Source organism: Agelaius phoeniceus, chromosome 6 (genome assembly GCF_051311805.1).
Source record: "Agelaius phoeniceus isolate bAgePho1 chromosome 6, bAgePho1.hap1, whole genome shotgun sequence".
Taxonomy (NCBI): domain Eukaryota; kingdom Metazoa; phylum Chordata; class Aves; order Passeriformes; family Icteridae; genus Agelaius; species Agelaius phoeniceus.
Window position 1 is genome coordinate 39,070,587 of NC_135270.1, and position 24,159 is coordinate 39,094,745.

General features: G+C 35.4%; 1 protein-coding gene across 11 annotated transcripts in view; it reads right to left on the minus strand.

Moving 5' to 3' along the window:
* Positions 1–24,159, minus strand: part of RALGAPA1 (Ral GTPase activating protein catalytic subunit alpha 1) — a 132,349-nt gene that overhangs the window by 16,015 nt on the left and 92,175 nt on the right. For all 11 annotated transcript variants that reach the window (XM_077180450.1, XM_077180448.1, XM_077180449.1 and 8 more), the window contains 2 exons: positions 19,501–19,659; positions 17,435–17,562 (listed from right to left, as the gene is read on the minus strand). In XM_077180450.1, the coding sequence (XP_077036565.1) occupies positions 17,435–17,562; positions 19,501–19,659 (287 nt within the window). The remainder of the gene's footprint in view (positions 1–17,434; positions 17,563–19,500; positions 19,660–24,159) is intronic.

Below are 24,159 nucleotides of genomic sequence, written 5' to 3' on the forward strand. Positions count from 1 at the left end.
CTAACCAAATACAGAAGTCTTGAGATAGATGCTGATTGAGGACAATAATGATGTTTTTGTTACGCAGTGAAGAGGATATGCTTATATCAGTTCTACAAGTCTAATTCAAATGCACACTTAGTACACCAAGAGAAAAGTAATTCAGCTAGCTGGGTTGCTGCTCATCCTAACAATCCACAAAACCATCTGCAGCTTGTTAAAAACCTAACCCACCTTAAAAACAAAAAAAAATCTGAGGCAAACTCCAAATCCAAAGCTTGCTCTACTCTGCACTAAGAAATTACAGACTCTCCTCAGAAAAACTCTGTTTCTGTATTAGAGACTGCAGAGATGAGATACTTTTATCTTCTAGTAATTTATATTTTGAGAACACCCTAGTTATTTTGAAACTCCAATTCTATTTGCTTTTGTGGCTAAGATAATCTAGTTCTACACTGTATTTGAATGCAACTGTCTGCAAGAGTGACCATAAACCCATGGTAGCTAATTTCTACATTACTTCTAATAGGCTAGACATTTATTTCTTTAAAACACTGCTCTCTAGGAAAGACTTATTAGCACTTACAGACTGAGTGGCACATACAAACTCAATGGCTACTAATAATAGGGCAATGCAAGCTGTATTCTTACTTCGAGTGGATGTTGCCACTGGCATCAGCAATTAAGATGGAATGGGAAGGATGCACAGACAAACCAATGGAGAAAGACTGGCACAGAGAGTGACAAAACACTTAAACAACAGCATTGTGAGCTGTTTGCTTCTGAAGAAGGTGCTAACTGGAACAAAACAGAATGAATAAAAATATATGATATACATTCATTATGGCCAGCATTCACCCAAATGTGTCAGCTAAAAACTTGCAGATGCATAACTGTGAAAAACATAACAAAAAAAAAAAAAAAAAACAAAAAAAACTTCATTATACTTCTCCAGAAGAACAAGTTCTGAAAAATAGAATCAGTACCAAAAGAAAATTAGGAATCATATCTTTATAGGTCACTCAGGTTGTAGTCACGTCAGCCAATATTTCATTTACATTAGGCTCCATTTTACTTATTCTCTCAATCTGTAATTATTCCTATTAATAATTATCTGAAAAGATCTATTATTTGAAAATACTGTACTTTCCATTATTAGACCTGTTGATTTGCACTTGAGAACAAGCCCTGAAAGCCTGGCTGTCAGATCACCTACTTATGCCCAATCTTGCTGAAAAACATCATTTCATGTGTTCACCTAATAGCTCTCCATCTCTGTTGATTGTATCACTTCCAAGCTTTAGATTCCTATGGCAAAATACATCTACATCTTGCAGACTCTTTATGCATAATCTAAGCTAAAACTTTTTCTAGCCATCTATCTGAACAAATTACCTAGGCTCTTACCTCACATCTCAGCTACTGCCATATCCTTTTCTCTGGCCTAAATAAATGCATTTTTAATCCTTTTATAATCTACTCAGAGCACTGCAGAATCCACTTTCTGGATATAGTACTTAGATGGTGCATTCTCTCAGACACTGCCATCAGTCTGCCACTCCCTAGTGCAAATGCAGGCTACTAATTTGAACTTTACCAAAACCACTCACCTCCAGTCAGTTAATGCAGTCACTCTCACTAATCTTGACCTTTTGGAAAGACACTTTTGTACTTTCTTCTATGTGGCTTATGTGTAGCATCAGGTCTCCACAAGTGTCCACAAACATTTCCTCCCCAAACTCTCCCTTCACTATGATTATTGATTTTTTACAATTTACTGTGTCATTCTGACTACACATTTTCTTTCCATTCTTCACACTTCTCAGTTTTACAGCTGACTAAAATGCATTACAATACATCTAGTATTTTTTTGTTAAGGAGTGCATGGATGACTACTGCTACAGTCATTGATGGAATACCAATCCTAAAATGACATTAACCTGAAGCTGGAAAAAAAAGAGGAAAAAAATAGTTTAAACATGGAATAAGATTTCCAAGAGTTTATTTAAGGATAAAGCACTTCACAACTATGTAATCCATCTATTACCAGAACAACTAAGTGTTAGATTCTCAAATGGGCTGGAGAAGAAATTCTACTGCCTGCTCCAAAAACCATTTGATAAATGTTTCCTGAGCACAGACAGGAAAATCCCTATTCAGGGACTCTCCCCAGAAAGTACCATAATGATTAGACTGTAAAGATGAGCATCTATGTTTTCTGTGATTAAGAAGGTATCTTATTTTACGAAATAAAGAAAAATTCCAGCAGTGTTGAAGTAAGACACTTTTAGAAAGCTTTATTCATAAATCTTCCCTCCTCATACTTATGTATTTGTATAAATGTGTAGCATACATGTGCAGTATACCATGATATAACTGCATATTGGTATGTAGATGCTTTGGTTCCAGAGCTACAAAAAAAAGACAGGGTTGTAATGATTTTCTTGAAATACCTCTTAGGAAAAAAAGCTAGAACATGCATTTCCAAATAGCAAGATGGATTTTTTTCAGGTTAAATTACAAACTCCTCTCAGAAATACATGTACATCTGCATCCCTGGCAGTTCCAACTGTTAGCAAAATCACCTAAGAAGTCAATATATATTGATATGATTGTGGAGAGTATGACTTTGTTTGCCAGGCATTTGGAAAATAATTCAAGACAAGCAGAAACTGAACTGCTGCTCCACCCTTACCTGGAAAATGAAAATCCTACTCCCAGAGATACTTTCTTGTAAGGATAAATGGACATTTGCAAGAGGTTTTTAATTGCATACATACACAATTTACATAAAAGAGATTGATAGTATTTTAAGAAAAGCCATACAAGAAGGAACTCTGGTTTATTACATTTTCCTCCTCAGCAAATTTAGAAGCACCAATCATTTTTTATAGGAAAAACCCCCAAATTTGTAGTATGGTCAACATACAAAAATGCTCCTAGGATATTAGGGACCAAAGTAAAAAAAGAAACAGTGAAGCACAGTGAAGAGCATATGTTGGTAGGAGATTTTAAGTTTTTTGCTCTCTGGCCTGAAAAGGTGTGCAAACCCCACAGAATAAATTGCTACAGTTTGAGATACTTAAAATGATGAAAGAATTGATTTTATTTGGCACATCTTTCCTGGTAAATTTTAATTCCTTACATCAAAGTGCGAAAGGAGAATGGCGTCCCCTATAAAGATAACAAGTACAGGTTAGGATCAAGGTTTTAAGCTGAAAGGAAAACTTAGTCCCAGCAGAATTTGACTTCTACAGGAAGACAAGACAAAACCCCCACACATCACAGAAATGGAATTTTTTTTCTGGGAAATCTCACTCTAAAAGAAGAGACTGTGCAGTGGTTGTCACACCAGCTGAACTCACACTGAGTCACAGCAATTTGTAGTCTTTGTTTGCTCTTAGAGTTAAGGATGTAAGTTGGGCTGCTATTGATCCAGGGCTGGAAGCCCTGCAAGTAGCAGCATTTTGTATGTAGGTGGGTGATCAGTATCAACTGAGAGGAATAGTTAAAGTTCTTGTCTATTCTGAAAAGTGACTCTGTAGAAGTGGTATCATGGTGTTCTCTATTTATTGCATTTCAGTAATTTCCACATCTAGTTTGCGCAGTATGCAAATAAAGAGGGTTTTCTTTCTTCCAGCTGCACCTTCTGTTTACTCAAGTCACCTTGATATCTCAAAGTCAGTCTGGGTTCTTTTGTGTTTCTTAAATACTGTCAATATTGAAAATGGCAAATAAATATTTAGCTAGGTGCACCTGTTTACAGAGCTATGCTGTAAATGAAAGAAGCTTCTGCACATACAACTGGACTTAGCCACAACACCAATGATTCATAAGGCAGAATTCAGTTAATTCTCCTCATATCTCATGCAAGTTACTTAGGTGAAAGAGAAGAAAAAAAATTACTATTCTTGATACTACTAAGCAGGTGAAAATTAAAAATTTTATAGTCTTTTAAGGTGATTTTTTCCTACTGAACCACTTTTTCAAGACAGCTCTCCTGCAATAAAATGTAGCAATATATTTTCTTACTTATAAAAATAGAACATAAACCTCAGAGAAATGAAAAATGTATGTCAGAAGTAAACTAGTATGCTGCATTTGGTGATAACATTTTAAAACTGCAGAACAGGCTCTATAAATTATCCAAAATCAATAATTTTAATAAGTAATGTATATGTTACAATCTACTAATTAATGTAGATATCTCACTAATAAAATGAGAATGTATATGAAAAACAAGTAACAGACCAAGACTGTAGAATTTAAGCCAGCCTAAAATGTATTATCTAACATATTTAATGACATTCTTTTTCAACTCAAGCTGTAACTGCAAAGGGCTTTTTGAGGCAATTTCTTAGGTACGCTCCTTCAAGAAGAAAATAAGGGAATCTATAATAGATAAATTTATACAAACTAATTCCATCATTCCAAATATTGCAATTTGTTTCCAAAATATAGTTGCATCATCCTTTGAATGAATATAATGAATATTGCTTTTAAGTTTTTATACTACTGAACAGTTAAATAAATCTGTGATAAATTAACTGTTATCAGGCATTTTTGCCATTTGGAGGACATTTTTTTTTAAGATTATTTATCTTACAGTTAAAGGAGATAATTTACATTATATCTACTCCATGGTTATATGCTTAAAAGTCCTGCAAGGTAAGTGTAGGCTAGATAAAGTTACAGCCATTGAGTGTTTCCAAGTAAATGGTATTGTTTTCTTCCTAGTTTACCAACACACTACAGATTGAAATGCATTGACTTTATCTGAATTTATGTAAGAATCTTAATTTTTATAGTGTGGGCAGTTTCAAAATTATTAAATTACTGCAAGAAATTCTAATTGATGTTTATATTTTCATTTAAAAACTCAACACATTTAACATTCTGCAAAACTGTCCTTCTAGGAAAATCCTTGATGCATTGTTTATTTTTATGCTGTTCCACAAAATCTTACAGCTCGCTAAATTCATCAGTGGTTTATAACATCTTCTAGGAAGAAAAAGCTGTGATTCATCAGAGCAGACAAAGCTGGGCTTTAATCCATTTCTATAACCATATTGCCAAGTCTATATTGTTTACATTGCGTCTCAATTAAGAGACAGGCAGGACACCTGGTACTTCTTTATCTAAGTCCCACGGGCTGCCAGATGACTCAAAATCCATAACAGGTGCTAAGGCAGTGTGAGTGGAGCACCATTAACACAAGCTGGAATTGGATAAAATTTGGACTGCGCTTAACCACTTAAAACACTCAATTATGGAATGAAAAATGTAACCACTCTGCACCAAGGTCCTTCACAGAAGGCTTATAAAGATATGTAGAATTAAAGTGCAAGAGAACTGAACTTAAAATAAATTTTAATTTCAGTATTGTCTTTAGGATATAAATGATATAAAACTGTATTAAAAAGTTGGGATTCTTTTTCAGATAATAACAGAAAAATATACTTTACTGAATTAATTCTAATTCTGTTCATCAGCTTAGGCAGCAAAAATGACAAAAATTATGCTTAGACTTTTCGGAATTTCAAAATTAACGGAAAAAAATCTGAATTAAGACTACTTATCAAATTCTTCAACTCCGTAGAACCCAGAAGTTATTTTATTTTAAGAACTTTGGCAAACAGAAACATCTTATAGAAGGATTCAAAAACCAACAAAGGTTCAAGTGAAAACCTATATGATAAAAGATACTCATTTGCACAAAAAAATCCCACTGCAGATGTCTTTTCACCACTTTTTCATCTAAGGTGACTGAGCTACATATTAAGTGTAGACTCTGACAGAACACACTGCATGAGAGAAAAAATGAGTATCAGAAATTTTACAGTGGACAATTACTTAAGAACTATCTGTATCTAAATGTGCAATAATCCAATTAAGTTTCTATTTAATACTGTAATTATCAAGAACACAATATAGTGATTTTATTACCAGAGTAAGCAGCTACAAAGTACAGTAAACTGTCATTTAAGACAGTGTCAGAGTATCTATGATAAGCAGCACATTGGCTTAAACTAATGCACTATATGCCTCTAGGGAATGAAAGGCTCGGAGACTGGGTTTTAACATCAGAATCTATCCATTAATCTTGACTTAAATATAATCTACTCTGCAGTAAGAGGAAGAATGGGCATTCAATGAATTATCTGTTTGAAATACAGCAGGAGCATACTAATACAAACATACAGCAGAAAGTATCAGTTTTGGTACCATTTATTGATGGTTCTACAAACCCTGAACTGCATCTTAGCACATGAAGTTAAAATGTCAGGTCAAATGGCTACCAGGATGGGAAGGATGAATACCTCGGCATTACAACTTTGCCTGGGTGGTTAAAAGAATAATGACAGTATTTAAAAATACTACACTCATGCATGTTTCAGTAACAGGCTATGGACATGAAAACAAAACAGTGAAGAAAACAGTGCTGAAACCCAAATGCAGGCAGAATTCCCACTCCAACTTACAGGGAGGATTTGTCTTACTTATGTATCCAAGATGGGAATCAATGAATCCATAAGGTATGTTGTGCTAATTGTTTTGAAGCCCATTACAGCTGCCACGGCTTTAGGCTCTCTCTGAGTGACGGAGCGCTGCTCCTGCGGTCACCTGGCAGCTGTGGGCTGGCAGGAGGCAGCAGGGGAGGCACAGGGCTGCGGCCATGGCACTGAAGTTTGGTAAAGCTGTTGTACCAAACATACCAACAAAAGATGTTAAGGTTTGGGCTGAAGTGATGACTGCAACAAATGAGGAATACTATAGGCCAGAGGGGAACTGCAACCCCATAAACTAACTCCTGATGTCGGGAGAGGGATTCATCCTCATTCTGACGTCCAGCATTACATCAGTTTTAACTCAAGTAATTAAGGTTGATAGGTGTAAAGAATACAGAAGCAAAACTAATTCTCTACCGTCTGGTATTAGCATGAATGCTTAAGCTCACTGTTTTCACATATTCAAGTATTTAAATTTCTGCTTTAAATACCTACTCTGCATATATAGACATATTAATTGATGAGAAAAACAGCAAATGCATTTTCATGAAGAAATCACTCCAAACTGCAAAATTACACAAATAAAAATTATATTACTATTAAATACTGTCCAGTAAAGATTGCACATACAGGTATGTGTTAATTTTCTATTCCACACTACTAGCAACAAAGGCAACTTCTCTAATGAGAAATTCTGTCCTTAATTCCAATCTGTACTTTAATGAACTTTACAACTACCTTTTAAAAATTTTATAGTTGCTGAGAATGTTTTCTCTTTACCTTGGGTTGCTGCAGTACCAGTAGCAGATAATCTACTTATAAGCCTCTTTGGAGGGCTTAAGCCAATTTTAAGAATGATTTTAAAACCTCAAAGTCAGGCTTCTATTTAAATGAAGGAAACAAATATGAATTTTCAGTTATTTCCCTTTTTTAATATTGTGAACAGCAATTAACAAAGTAGCTAATCGCTCTCCTCTCTAATGCCATCAAGCTGTTGAGAGCAGTCTGCAGCACTACAATGGTACTATTGTGAACACAGCCTGGGCTTCCTTCCCACAGAGAGTTAAGTGGGCAGTTCCTGCTGCCCATGATTGGTGTCCAGTGAAACAATACTTAAGAGCCAGGTTTTATCAGTTCCACGCCAAAGAAGTGAAGCCAGGGAACCCAAGCCTTCATATCATTCTGAACCATATGCCAACCCTGCTGGCCCCTAAGGTTTATCACTAGGAATCAGGATCCATCATGTCCCCTGTGAAATTTCACTTCACATACCTTCTGTGAAGTGCATGGCTTTGCTGAAAACTGACCTTTTTCCACAATTGGCATGAACAGATGGATGGTAACTATGGTTTAGCAAGCTGAAATTAAACGATTTTCTAATAGCATGCATTCTTCTGTGTTTGGGAGGAGAAGCATTCAGAAGGAGATAGATGTATTTGTGACCCATGGATTTATTCAGCTGCAGCTAATCAGCAATTAAACTATTTTCTCAATGTCTAGAAAGTATATTGAGATTAATTTGATTGGCCAGGCTATGATTAGGACTCACGTCCTTCAGATTGCCATATGGTAACTCCAATTACTGTAACACTAACTTTTAATCCTTGCTTTATGTTAGCTTATTCCATTTTTTCTACTAGGTGGCACATCCAGAATAAACTATAATCTTTTTTGTTATAATTTTGACCCTGGTGAATATTTTTACATGAAGTGCATTCCATCTCCAGCCAGATATTTCCACATACTGCCAGGTATTATATACAAGCCCTTTTTCAGTAACTGAAATACAGACCTGTAGGAGGATGAAGCCAACCAATGTGCTTGTTTCTATTTAATCTATTTAATTTTTTTTGGTATCTAAGATATTCTAATCCCTCTGTTGGCACTGGAAAGCATGCCCCAACTGTTTTGATTACCATATGCAGAATGATGCAGAAACAGTTTGCCAATATCTTATTCAACTCACCCCAAAACATTACTCTATCTCAAAACCATTACGGTTTTGCCAGTTTTGGTTGTTATAAATAATCTCCCATGTTTCCCACCAATTTAAATATCAGAAGCAAGCATATGGAATGCCACATACTTATTTTTATATATACATGGTTTTTAGTGTTTTAAAATACAAACCTTGCAAGTTGTTTGCACATCCCCTATCATCTCATGAGGGTGAATTTATGAAGAGAAAAGGACAAAACCAATACACAATGCTGGTTTTTGTAATGTAAAACCAGGGCTTAAATAGTTTAAAATTATTTCTTTACATCTCTGGAATGTAAGGAAATATAGTTTAATCTTCCAGGCTTTTATTCACAGACTTCTGACAGCTATCAAAGAAATATCTATGAATTTTAACACCTTAAGGGGGCAAGAGTCTTAACATTTTAACAAAGGGCTTTTGTTACCCAAAATGTTTAATTAATTAATAAGGTTAAGTAGGTATTAACAAAAAACCTGTCACTTTGTGTTACACACATGGCAATCAACTCTGCGTAACATTGGATTAGTTTATCTTTTTCATTCCAGTTTAAGGACTCATAGCTTCCCCCTGCAAAATTTATTTTTTAAAAAGGGATTTATAGACTTTAAAAACACATTTTATAATGAAAGAGTGATTCCACTACTAATTTTCAGCTAACAACATGCAAAAATTTCCTCCCTTAAAAATATGTTGTAACATATTTTTATATGTTAAAAGAAAAATTCCCTTCCCACAAGGGATCTGTACTGACATATCCAGACTCAGAAGCTCTAGAGGATGATAAAGAGGCTGATAAAGCAGGTCACTGCTTTTCAGGATAGCTCACTGCCCTCCTTCTATCCTAAAACAGAATGCCACCAGCATAAGCCTACCTATATTTTGTTGAGAAATCAATAGAACCAATATTTCTCCTTCAGATGGGTAAATTATATTTATGAAAGAATGTAGAAGTAAAAGAATCTAGAATATATTTTTTCAAATAGTACAAAAAGATTTGAGTCTCCTCCATAAGTGTCTACAACATCAACAGAGCACTAAGGTCTTTATAAGTGCAATTAATAGTAGAAAACAACATTACTACAGTCAATCAGTTTTGCTAACTTGATATTTTGTGTTTTTACCACTTTCAAGAGAGTCTCATGCATTTTATTAGGGAAGAGTAGCTAATAAATAAACCTGTACTGCTGACTGAAATATGTTGTAGATATCTTGTGATAACAACAGCACTATTAAACCCATGTGCTTAAACTGTACCCCTTTAAAATGTGCTTCAGACCAGGCAGTTTCCTGCCTGCAAAGGTCATGGAGCAGATCTTTCTGAGAACTATAATAAGACACATTGGGAAATAAAGTGATAATTTGAGACAGCCAATGTGGCTGTCCTAAGGACAAATCATGCACATATTTGGTGGCCTTCTACAACAGTGTTACAGCACTGGTACATGAGCCAAGAGTAACTGATGTTATTTACCTGGATCTGTGCAAAGCATCTGACAGTGATATCCTTGTTCCTGAATTTGAGAGACATGGATTTGATGGCTGGACCACTTGGATCAGGAATTGTCTCGATGATTACACTCAAGGAGTTGTGATCAACAATATAATGTCACACTTCAACTTACTCCTCACATTAAAAATACATGAAAAACAAGTGAAATTTTGTGAATTTATGTTCACTACATGAAAATCTAGCAAACACAGCAGCTTGGTACACACATCTGCAAGTATTTCGCCAACAGTTATTTGAAGTGTCTTTATGGCAAACACTAAGGCAAGAGTTTAAAAAAGCCTATCACTAATGTTGGCCCAATCAGTTGTCTCTAGTGGCTAAAATCAAAGGCATTTAAAGTGATGCTTTGGAATTATTCATTGCAAAACAATCCTATTCTTTCAACAGGTAACTAATAAATGATGGCTGAGAACAGGCTTGCACTACCTCTGAGATCCAATTGTTACTCAGGACACTGCCTACTTTTGCTCCCTGGTGCTGCATTTTAACTCTAATTGCATGATCAAGCCAATAAATTGGACTCAGGGGACAAAAAACCCTACAAAAGTACCTATCCTGACAAAACCAGAGGTTTCAAGAAAATGCACTTCAAACAGAACTGAGGCAAGATGAGACAAGCAAAGGAGAGGTATCAAGGCTTGAAAGATAGTCATTAATACTGACAGATTACTGTAATTCTGGCTGTCAAGGTGATCGATTTAAGCAGCATATGCCAATCAATACTCTTCTCATTTACTGAGCAGCATGAGATATATAGTTAGGCAAGATGTCCCTAAGACAGGATTTCAAACCATACTTAACGAACATAAATAGCACAATTTATGCTTTGGAATCTTAGCTCTTTTTTCATTTAGTCTCTTTTTTTTTTTTTTTTAATTGGGCAAACTTCAACATGATGTTATTCATACAGAAGTTGTTTTAAATTATTCTATTACACTGCATTGCCATTGTGCCAATTCCTTTACATAAAATATTTCAAACTGTACTAATTTTCTGTATAAAATATTAAAACATTAATATTGAACATGAACATTCTTAAATGCATCAGTTATTTAAGTACTGTGCATTTTGGTTTTTTTGGCATTAGTGGTTTGTCATTCTGAGCACTTTAGCCACTCATGGCCATACAAGTAATCTGTTATTACATCTTTCTGGTATTTGCCCAGCAATTTTCCTTACAACAGCCTCTTTTTGTTCAAAAATACTTGTGAAATCACAGGAAAATACATTAATTTGATGTATTACTGCAGAGGAAAAGCAGAGAAAAGGTAAAGATACAGCTATTACAGTCATTGCATACCTATAAGGAGACACACACATACACACACACATACAACTCTATAGAGATATATAGAGAGATAAGACTTTCATCTTATATTTAGGTTTCTTATAATACGTAGAGAAATTGTGACATGATTCCTTAAAACCAAAATACCTGAACAGTCCATGATATACTTCTACACTTCTTGGAAATCTTCAGTTTTTCATGTTACATCATTGTATGCAGACATTTAATTAATCAATCAATCAATTTTATAATTATTAAAATATCAAATAAGTTGTCAACAGAACTAGGATCTGGGAGAACACCCAGAGCAATTCAAAGTACAGGAGACTCAAAACATTATATTCTGTACCTTATGAGTCTTGTTTGAACCAGGAAAACAATTTTCACTGCTAAACAGTAAAATAGATTTCAGAAATAACTGTATTTTCTTCTGGAAAAAGCTAGCAGGAGTCATATGATGAACTCCTCTATGTCTCTTACTTGAAATCATATCAGATAAGGCTACAATAGTAGTAGTCATCAGGGATGGAGTAAATATCCACTGAAATTCTGAAATTTGTAATTATTTGTATAAAATATATAAAGTAGTTTGAAAAAAAGACTACCAAGCATTATTTTTAATGTTGGTATCTTCTCACCTGTGTTGACAGAAAAAAACCAAAGAGTAACAGGTATGTTAAAACCTTATTAAATGTCCTATACCAAAAATGTATTGTCAGAAATACAGCAAACTTTCCAGACTCTTGGCATATGGCAGATGAAAAAAATTCTAAACCAGAAAATATTAGAAGAACAACTGTAATTTCATGAGTTATTCCTTTCACTACACCAAAACTATGAGACTGAGCAACCCTTATGCCTCTCCCATTTGATACACAGCTGTCATTGATGCAGTATCACTCTATTCCATTTTTTCCTCGGAGATGCTCATGCAGCTTTAAGATAGAAAACTTCCTGGAGAAAGGGAAACTGGCACTGGCAAAATCAGTGCTATCCAGTTTTAAGTTTCTGTACAAGTGAGAAATATTCAAAATCTTTTCAAGTTACAGTTTGAAAATTCAAATACAACAAATATTCTTAATTAAGTGAAACAAATGCAGCCAGAAGTCTGAAGAATACCCTTTGCTCACTGTATGTCATTAATAAAAACATTTTCTTCACTCTCCAGGGCCTGCAATTTTATCTTGAGGCAGGAGATGGTCAAGCAGGAACCACAAACAGCAACACTACCAGTTCTAATAAAACCCTTTCTTGGGGCAGTTGAGTATCACCTCAAGAAAAAAGAAAGCTTTTTCTGAGCAATCAGCTCCTAAAACAGGGCAAACTTTTAACAAACCACTCATTGACATTACTTTATTCATAAATAAGTTACTGCCTTGTCAGGCACCATATGGGGTTAATACCTTCCCTTTCTCTAGAAGACAACTGTCAAAAGATTAGCAACAATACTTCAAGTACCAACTGATTGGTCATACAATATCAGGAAAGTTAGGAGGATGTCAAATTTTCAATTTTGATACTACGGATTAATTTATCCAGTCATTCAGGTTAAGATTAAAACATTTTTTTTAGATGGAATAACTAAAGCAGCATTATTTTTTGCTATTTAAATGAATTGGTTTCATGTGATCAAAAAAATCTCCAAAAAGAAGCGCCAGTTCTTGGTACTAGGTCAAAGATTTTGCAGATTATTAGAAAGAAGTGAAAATTATGCTACGATGATTAAGGATAAAACATTCATGCATATTCCAGGTATTCTAAAATATCTATAAATTTCAGATTTAAAAGATGTTAAAGAGGATTTAGCTTCTTACTGTGTGTCTTAGGTAGCATTTATAACAGCGGAATACTATGTAAGACAGAGAGTGTCTGAATTGCACTATCTGAAGTTTGCAATAATTGTCAACACTCCAGAATTTGTGTACAATGAAAAAAGTGACACTTTTTTTTCACAATTGGAATTTCACTCCCACAAGGTTTCTAGTATTTGTCCTGCTTTGTTGAAATAATTGCAAAAAGTTGGATCACTGAAGGTGCCTACTATGCCAAGGTGTACTTCTTGGCATCTGGCTGACATCTGCTGTTATTCAGGAAGCTCAAATAAAATTTTATATGAAGTCACAACTTCTATTGTTCCAAATACTTAGTATTGATTCATTTCCCACACATGGTTGATTCTGAAGTCAGAATGTGACAAAGTGCTTGGTCTGAGACATGAGCCATGAATAAAACTATTCATATGAAGAATTTCGATGCAATTCACTAAATAAAGAGTATTTAACAACCCCTAAATATTGTCCTTCTTATTCTACATCATAGTGAAAACGATTGTTCTCAACATTTAGTCCCATTATTACACCTTCATTTATGAGTTTTAGAAGTTTGCCCAGCAGATGTGCAGCTTGAGCATACTCAGGAGATAAGCATGCACTTCTTAAGAGAAAGGCAAATGCAATGAGAAGAAACACATCAGCTATGAGACAGAGAGGGGGTTACTGCTGCTTCATTAGCAAGACACCATGAGTATTTTGTGTTTGTCATCTGCTTCTGTGTGCATGTATGCCACCTGTTCCTGAGGGGGTACTGATACAAGAGAGCCAAGCTACCAAAAATTATTGGGGGACCAGGGAATCCTTGGAGGAGAAACTAAAGCATATTCCACACACCACTGCAAAAACTCCAACCAAAATAGCACTATTACCTTCACACAGCTGCAGCAATGAGTGTGTCAAGAATCAAAAAAAGCAGGACACCTGCCATGCATGACTAATGTTTGCCGATAAATTTAGTAAATTTTTAATCTTAGAACATGACAATATGGAAACATATAGTATTCTGAGCAAAGAAAAAAACAACAGAGCAGATAAAACTTTTACAAATCATTAAGCATATCAAATCTTTGAAATGCTTTGCTCTCTAAGTATCCTATCAGAAAGGTCAAAATAACATCAGAAAGAGGAAGGTGATTGACAGAATATGTCAGTCTCAGAAAGCTCCTTCAGACCATACAACACACACTCAAAGTTGGAGAAGAGTGTAAGAGGGAGATGACCAGAATTTCTGGTATCCATGCAACCATTATTATAGCATTCACATACTACCATTGGCACACCGTGATTAACAGAGCAGCGCATTAAAGAAAAAGTTGCAATCAGGTTACGTGAAGAGGACTGAATATCCCTGCTGATTGCAAATGACAGCTGATTTTTTCAGTCAGGTCTGCACTTAGAAAATGCACTGTCTCAGAGGGTAGATAAGCTCTCCTTGGAAGTAGGAGGGCCAAACTCAGTGCAAATTTTTTCCCATCCCATACACAAGCAAATCAACACAGTTCAATTGAGAGTTTACAGTGACCCATCACCACAAGATCTACAATGTGATATTGTAAACATTTTTCAAAAATGGATAAGCCCAGGCCTACATATATATCATTAACTTCCTACTAAGTCAAAAAGTGCTCACCAAGTATTACACAGTACCAGAAAACAAAGCACACACCTGCAGGGAGAGAGACATCCCTACACTCATGCTGGCTTTGAAATTAACTATTTCTGATGCTCTACTACTGTAAAAAGAAGGGCTAATAAAGAAATGTAGTGCCTGACATCTGTTTTCTTTGACAAGTCTCAAGTACTCTTGTGCCCTTGATATCCACATTCAGCTGGATATCTATTAACCATCATTCAAATTCCTAATAAACTAACACTGCTCAGTATATTAGAGATTCATAAGTAAGTAAATGAAGATCAGTTTCAAGAACATCACTTCAGGATTCTCTTTCACTGACACTGTTATGGTCCTGGACTTGTGAAAATCCTTGATCATCAGATTCACTTTTCCATTTCATGTACTTTCTGAAAAAAACCCCATTTTTGTTCCCTTTTTCCTCCCTCTTCAACTGTATTGTTTTCACCCCTCTGAGCCCTCTTTTTCTTTGCTCCAGCAATATTCCAACACAAGGAAAGGCCACCTTGATTAGTGAATCCTGTTTGTCTTCCACAAGAGACATTAATGCTGGTAGCGTCTCCAGAAAAGCTATTTAACCACAGACCATAAAATACATCTGTTCCCAACACCCTTTAGTCCTCTACAAACTTAAAAGCCAGAAGTGAACTGCTGAAGCCATAGCTAAAACATCCCAGAGGAAAAAAAGCAGGAGACAATAAAGACAGTCCTTGATGTCTTCAACTCCCTGCTATCACAGAAAACATAATTAGATTCAACTTTCAAATGTTCCTACACAACAGACCACGTCCATGTTACAGGAAACATCCACCACTCTTAGCCATTCTTGTATGAGGAAAATTCCTTCTTGACCTCAAGTCTGGCCATGGCTTGAACACCAAGAGCATGTCCATTGATTTTTAATCAAGAGGTTTTTATATCACTGAGACTTAGGCCAGACTTTGAAGTTTTGCATTTTTTGCTGTTCTCTACTGACACAACTAGCTCCATCAGAGCCTAATTCAAGCCAGGAAAGTTTGCAGAGTTTTTTCCTAATTTCACACCAAGCAAACAGGTTTTAAAGAACTTCCCACAACCCCATTTTAATTTTTAAATTACTTTACACCGAAAAGTAAACATAAGATACTCCAAGCCAGATGGAAAAAGAATTCCACTGATGAGTTAACAAAACCACCCTTTAATATCAGTGTCCAGTCAACTGGTACCTCATAAGCTTACCAAGTGATGACATGAAACCCCCCAGCCAATGCTATCTAAAATCAAATACACATAATGCCTTCCACTTACCATGCTAACCATATCAGGGGACATATTATCAGCATTTTAATGGAGGCCACATTATGTCATAAATGACAGGCTGTGCTTTGATGAACATTAAAAAGTACAATTTGGAGAACTGAATTAAAAATACAGTGCACAACTCCATGGAATTGGCCAATTCCTAGACATTGAGCTGGCAAGCTATGTCCAAGGAATTTAATAAACCTTTCATATTCTGTGATGTTTAAACATACACATCTGTGGGGTATTTTTGGTACTGGAAGTCTACTATCTCAAAGTACATTGTTTTCCAATTGCTCATCGCTGTACATCAATATAATGCTCTAAACCATCACTTTTGATGGTTGATGATGATAATGATAATACATTTTAAATTCTTTGACTAAGCTACTTGAGTAATGACAGAAAGATCGGACCTTTCCAAACATGAAAACACAATGAATCAACATGTGTCATCTACAGAAATGGCACAAACATCACTTAATGTGATCACATAAAACACATCCATCATTCATCTGTAAATCCATTTCATCATATCTAATCCAAAACTCTGCAAGTATTAGCAGTCAGCCACAGAAAAAATAGTATTTTAGCAACAACCTATCACATGACAAGAACTAGTAGTTACAGCTTTGTTAGAAATCTTTTGGATCAAAATTAAAACTTATCTTTCAATTTATGGAATTCAGAAATTTCTTCATGATTTAACTAACAGGTTGATTTTAACTTGTTGATTTAACTAACAGAATTGAATCTAAAGTAAAGAAAAGAGCATGTAAGTGACTGACTTACCTTATGTTTTTTAATTTATGGTTGATAAATCTATTCTTCCAAGAGCAGCTCCTCCAAAACACACAATTTCAGTTCCAACAACAAAACCAGAAAAGAGATAGCCTTTTCTGACACATTTACAAATATATTAACATGATTTTGACATTGACTTTGTGTTCTGAGCTGAATAACAAAATCTGTATGATGAAAGTTTCATAAACTTCTCAGATTGAAGGAAAGCATCATTCTTTGAACTAGAAATTAAAACTAAGTCACACTTATACTGGATAAATACTTAATATCTTAAGGAAAGAAAGATTATTAACATCATGATATTGCTATTTTAGAAAGACTATTCACAAAATGGTCATTAAAATAACTTTGTTAACAAAAATGACAAGTCCATGCTTCAAAACATTAGAAACATGTAAAATTTCAGCACTTAATCTATTGTTTATTTAATTTAAAAAAGCTGGTCTTCATCTGAATGCTCTTCTATGGGTTTAAGTTCCCTAAAGGCAACATCACCATTAAAAAAAACAAACGTTCCCTATAATAATCTGAAAAAAAGAAAAGACCCCATGAATACCGTATCTGTCGAACTGCAAGGGAATGTATATGCCTTGGAAACCATTTGAGTGAAAGGATACAAGTTTTGGTATAATGGGATTAATGATTTCAATGCACGGCTTGCATTTATAGCTGTTGCACGAACCATAATAGGCAGAATTTTTCCATTCACAATAGCACCATCAAAGAGTGGACCGAAAAATGGAACCTGAATAAAAAATTAAGAAGTTCAACATAAAGCAAGACAAGATCGTAGCTATAACAATTAGCAATCAACATTAACAATAGAGCACTCAAATATATGTCTTTTTCCCTCCTCATTGCTAGATAATCAAACCAGTTATTGTGTTGCAAGTCAGACCTTTTCTCTTGTGGAAATATACAGCCATATAACTGCTTGATATCCTTGGCAACAGATAACACAGCATTTGAAAAAAATTAAGTAACTATCTGAATGTCTCATCAAAGATCATTTCCAACATTTGCTGTAAAAATCCTAGGAACAGTCATGCATATAATGTTTATGAGGTTGATAGGCTAGATGATAATATTATAAATGGCAAGAAGCAAAAGAAATAATTACTCAAAACCTAAAATATTTTATCATGGCTCCAGTTATTAACATGTCTATAAGGATCAACCCAGGGTGACAGTGGAATACAGTTACTGGTGTGTATGGACCATCACCTTCTATTTTTTTTCCTTCTGTTCTTCTTCCTTTCTATATCTGAACTAAAACACTGTAAGCACTTTACAGAAGAAATCTGTGGTGAAAGTTTTGCCTCTTTGGAGCCTAATTGTAAAACCTTATTTGTGAGATCAATAGAAAACCTCAATATTTAGTATAGCTAGTGCCCAAAAGGTGAACAGAACAGATAGATCTTATGTTTTGGCATTACATATCTCTCTAATCCATCATCATTTTGCAATTAAAACAAAACAAAACAAACACTCAGTATTAAGTATCTTAATTTCCTGTACATGTGAATAAAGTTCTGAAGCTGCTGACATAAAGCAGGAGAAAAGCATCAAAGTTTGTGCATCAGCTCAGCAAAGGGAGCAGAGTGTACACTAAATATTCTTCCTGCTAAAAGGAAACAAATGCTGCAAAAGAATTTTAGATCCTTGTGTTATCTTTGCCATTAGTCATTTACTGTAGTTTTGAGAAAATGAAATCTGATGGAAGGCACTTTTTTCACATACAAGGACTTCTTTTTGGATTAACAACAATCCCTGTTTTCAGCATTTTCTGCTTTCCTTCTTAACCCACATGCTCCCAATAATAGAACTATTTGTATTTAAAACAGTAAAAGAAAGAATATACTTATTAGTTAACAAGTAGAAGTAATCCAACAGTAACAAGACTGATTATTATTTCATGCCTATCAATAGATAGAGGAAATCATCATTATGAGGTAATCCTATTTATTAATATGAGTGCTTGTAATAATAATTTTAATAAAGTGTAGAAATTCATGGCAAGTGACATCACACACAGAAGTTAGGTAGTACAAATACCCATGACTACTTTTACTCAGTCAGTTTAGTGTTCACAACCCTAAACCATTGCTTTAAGAACAGGGCCAGCACTGACATTTGAGTAACAGTCATTAGAAAGAATGTGTGTTCTTATGCCTAAGGGCTGAGTGGCCTTGCTTTACTGAATTAATCTCCAAATTCTTGTGTGGAGATAAGAAGAAAGTAAAAAACATAGGTTTGAGAAGAGAAAAGGGGAATATGACACGGATGGAGGAAGTCAGAACAGGCCATTATTCAACAACCTTGGTTATGTATCAAGTTTGATACATAGCATACAAATTTGATACATAACATACAAAAAGTTCAACAAGTTTACTGTAATATTTAAATTACTATGCAGAATATTCTAGCTTTGTTTCCAGATTATGTTGTTAGCAGATATGCTTTACAGCATCAGGCCTTTGCAATTTCAAATTACTTATTTTACTATGCACTGCACTGACTGAGCTCTCCCTTTTCCCTCCAACCACCACTGCAACTGTCCATGCTTAAGACATCACCTTGTTGGATCAATCAAAGTTGATTCTAAACCCAAACCTCAGATTCTAAACAAAACTCAGTTCATGTTAAACACATGAAGGAAACACAAAAGAAAGCAAACCCTTACCTCAGGCTTTTTCATGATCTGGATGCTGAACATATGGTTTTTCATGGGATAGATAACTATAAGAACATCACCAAATTCTGTTGGAATTATTCCTCTTCTATAATCTCGAGTATGTTCTGACCAGACAATGTGTACTTCATCATTTCCTAAATGTCTAAGCTGGAAAATCAGGGATAAAATGCCATCAGTTTGAACATTCTTAATTAATATTCTATAGCCATACAGCTATATTAAATGTACATATTCAAAAAGACAAACCCACTAAAAAAAAGTGAAGAAAAATTAGTAAAATAACCAAATTACACAACAGTTATTTTACAGTTTCAGTGTATTGGTTGACTGGTTTGTGCCATACATTTTTATAAATTGGTGTTAATTTCTATTTACATTAACAGATATATGAATACCTGTTTCCTACTGGAAGCTAAAATTTTGTTGATAATTTCTCAAGAATGCAGAGCGGTTCAACCCGATTTACCAACATGTGTTCGAGGTTGCCATCACTGACTGGGAGAAAATTAGTAAATTCTGTATAAACTTCTACAGTATATGAATGGAGATGTGTTTAAAAGTTACATATCTGAGAAGTCAACCTCATTATTCTAGCCAAATTCCAAACTGCCTTCTACAACCAAAAAGCTTTTAAAGGAGAATAGCTACTGCATTCTCCATAGCTCCCAGAATAACTAAGATAAATGCTCATTTTCCATGAAACCAGGACACCTTTGTAAAAATAACACCCTGCTCCCCTACAAGCTACAAAATGGTTCTTGATCTGGCTCAGAATGGCTGAATGGGTTCCTCAAAATCCATGCTGTGTCATCAGATGTAATCATATAACCAGATTAAGGAATTCCTTGAACACTCTGGAATTATCTGATTGAAGAACCAAAACACTCCTCCTGATTAACATTATCTTCTGATACCAAATGTTCACATGTAGAGAGGATTTACGTATACTGATCAAATACATTCAGATTATTAAATGTGAGACTCTTTCCAGTAAGAGTTATTTCTCAAAATTCAAACTCTAATATCTTTTTTTTCTCCTAGTGCATCACCAGTTATTGACAATTGTCTTCACCCTCGTTCTCAGCTTTTTCCACAGCTTTAGGTGGGTGGAACTTGTTAAACAATCACCTTGATGTTATTCAAAGGACTGCACTGTTTAACACGTAACATCCAAATACCACTCTGAGCATGTACAAGAAGCTATTCTATATAAAAAAGCAATAATTTGCCATAGCACTTTCAAAACACAATTGCACTTTAAATAAAAGCAAAACACATGCACAGTCTTCAGAGAAATTTAATTGCAGTTATTCACTTCTTTATTTTACAAAACCTCCTGGAATGCTACTTTTGTCTTATCTGAAGGCCTATACCAGTTGTCAGTAGCAGACTCAAAAAAAAAAAAGGCAAAAAAAAGGCAAGAAAAAGAGAAGAAAAGATAAAAAGAAGGTGTCTCTTCTCTGTTAACTTCAAATGGCATCAGACTGGAGAACAGGGTTGTATTTCTATTAAAAAAAAGGATTTTCTTCAGTGTTGGACTGGGCAAAGGACAGGTGGCTTCAATACCCTATCTCTTTGATGCTCAACAAGTAATTTGTTTTGTCTGGACCAGACTGTACATACACCCACTTTAAAATGGCTGTGGTGCCTTTGAAGCCAGATGTTCTTGCCTCTTGGGTAGATGGCTGAATTACTTTGAACAACACTTAATTTGGGGACATTCCTGCACCAACACTTGAACCCAACCCAGCAAAAGAACTCATTATATCAACATTCACTACACTGAGCTTTATTTTACTGGGTTAGAATAAAGCCATACAGCAACATGAATGGCTGAAGGAACAAACAGCAGTTGAAGGACCCCTGGATAGCACTTTATTATGACAAACATCATAGAAGACAATTAATTGCAAAATTGACCCTCTCCTACCTTAGAATCATAGAATCATTTAGGCTGGAAAAGACCTCCAAGATTATCAAGATCATCTGTTAACCTAACACTGTCAAGTCCATCACTAAACCATGTCAATAAGCACCACATCTACACATCTTTTAACTACCTTTAGGGATGACAACTCCACCACTTCCCTGGGTAACCTGTTCCAATGCTTGACAACTCTTTCTGTTAAGAAGTTTTTCCTAATATCCAGCCTAAACTGCCCCTAGTGTAACTTGAGGCCACTTCCTTGTCCTGTCTCTTGTTACTTGGGAGAGCAGACTCCCCTCCACATCCTTTCATGTAGCTGTAGAAAGCAATAAAGTCAGTAAGAGCAGTAAGAGAGTGACAAGAAGCACACTTGGTTGTTTTTGTTTTTTTTTTTTTCCTGGCTATAGCTTGGAGGACTTGATAAGATAAACTCCAAAATACACAACAAAGAACTCTCCAACCCCCCAAATCACCAGGAAAGCAACTACTCCTTCTTACCTTTTAGTTTTGCAGCAAAACATTAATTAAAGAAACCTTGCACTGTGGCACCAGAACAGCCCCATCCATTGATTTTCATCAGGGCAGAGTTCTATCTTCTAAGTTAATACAAGGCTCAGCTTCATTTCAGTCTCTTCTAGCATCACTGTCTAATAAATCATTATCCTTGGCCTCCTCTTCTTTGGTCACAGTTAACCAACTTCTCTCTTCAGGCATGAGATAATTTTTTTAATGGATCACAAACATGATCCAATATGCCAGGTTTTTTGTTTTAAATGCAGCTCGTTTCATTGTACTGGTCTCATAGCCCGAGAAAACAACTTGTTGGCACCTTTTTTTGAAGCATGAGAGGAGTGGAAAGCAGGGTTGTCACATCTTAAACTGGTTATATCACCAGAGAAGTCAGTGAGGAATTGCACCCCCGATTAAAAAAAAAATTCCCATTTTGCTTCCTTAGCAAAGTGACAGTCAAACTAGCTGTTGAAATATGACAATGATAAGGTATCAGGGACTGACAGGCTTGCACTTGGAAGGAAGTGAAAAGCTCAGGGAGAATGAGGCTGCCCAGCCAAAGAGAAAGCATGAGGAAAATCAGTTTGGACATGAAGTGTTGTGGAATGTAAAAAACCCACATGATCCTAGATTGAGGGATGGCCATCTGGAGCACTGACTGAACTCATTGAACCAACTGCAAAAAAGCAGAACTGATACACCATCACTGCACTGCACTATTGATAATTTAGCAAGACCAAACTATTTACTAAAATAATTTTTCCTCCTTTACTTGTCATCTTTGGACTCAGAAACAATAAACTCACAGACTGTAAGAAACAAGAAATGGTGACAGTGTACATGCCAAATAAACAGCTTTAAAATCCAAAACATATAGAGAGTTTAGATACTGCAGCTTCTTGAGGGCATCACTGCCTCTGAATTTCATTTGTCAAAGGTTGCCCCTGTACCTGATACTGACACCTGCAGTTAATCAGACAGGATACGAGTTCTTGCTCTTCTATGAAAGTTACCCAGATGGAGCATCACTACTGATGCATGTTTTCACATTAGACTGAAACAGATTTTGCTGTGATAAAAGTGTACTGTGTGGTTATTTCAGCAGGATTACTGACAAGGGACACATATTTTTGGATGCCAAGTGTACTGAAGCCATCAGCCACCTTTCTTTCCAATTTCAAAGTTTGCTTAATACTCAAATATACGTGTGAGAATACATTCCAGGCTGAAAGCAGAAATTTCTTCAGAGGAAAAGAAAAATGTATCAGATTATTTCAGAGTTCCAAGTCCTGTCAAATGTATTTCACCTCATGATTACTGTCAAGAATGGTCTGGCAATGACCCAATTTGAATAAAATGTAGAATGGCATCTCTGTGACATGTAATGGATTAAGAGTCAAAATCAGAGGATGTAAGTAGGTGGATGATGCTATAAAGTATGAACGGTGGTATATAACAAAAGGAGAAGTACTCAGGATCAAAACCTTGTTTCTATTATAGGTGGTCCAATGTCTGACAAAAATAATAGACAAGAAAACAAGGGTTTTTTCAGAAGAAGCTCTGACACTACTAACACAGTGCTCATTATGGCTTCTTTCAGATGTCCTCGCCTTGGTCAGCAAGAAAAGCTTCTGAAAAAGCACAAATGGTGGTAACTTGACTCATCAACAACACTTGATTCACGGAAGAGATCTGATACCTGAAATTGACTTGAAAAGCTTTCCTGGCTTATTTCATCTGCTAGGTTTTGCATAAACCTTTTAGAAAGTAGAATTTTAGATTTCTTCTCAATTTTTCATTTGAGAACCTTGAAATCCAGCAGTGCTAAACAACCAAGATCTCCTGCAAGCACAGCAAACATTTTGAGAATCTATCATTCACTGTAATTATTACACCACAGGAGAACCAGAGACTGACCTCTTTTAACTTTAATCTGGATTCTTTATTTCTTTGTATTGAATTGGTTGCTTCACTGAATTCAGTGCCCTGGACACAAGTAGGAGAAAGATACTGAGCTACAACTACCTCTGCTCATTGAAACCTTAAGGACAGAAAAAACATGATTTCCCAAGAAAGTGTGGTCCCAGTGTGATCTAACAAAATGGTGCACACAGAATGGACAGCTGTCAAGACTGAATTCTGTTTTAATGGTTATTCAAAACTCACCACCAGTTGTCTTCACACTTATTTCCTGACCTTGTTTTCCTGAA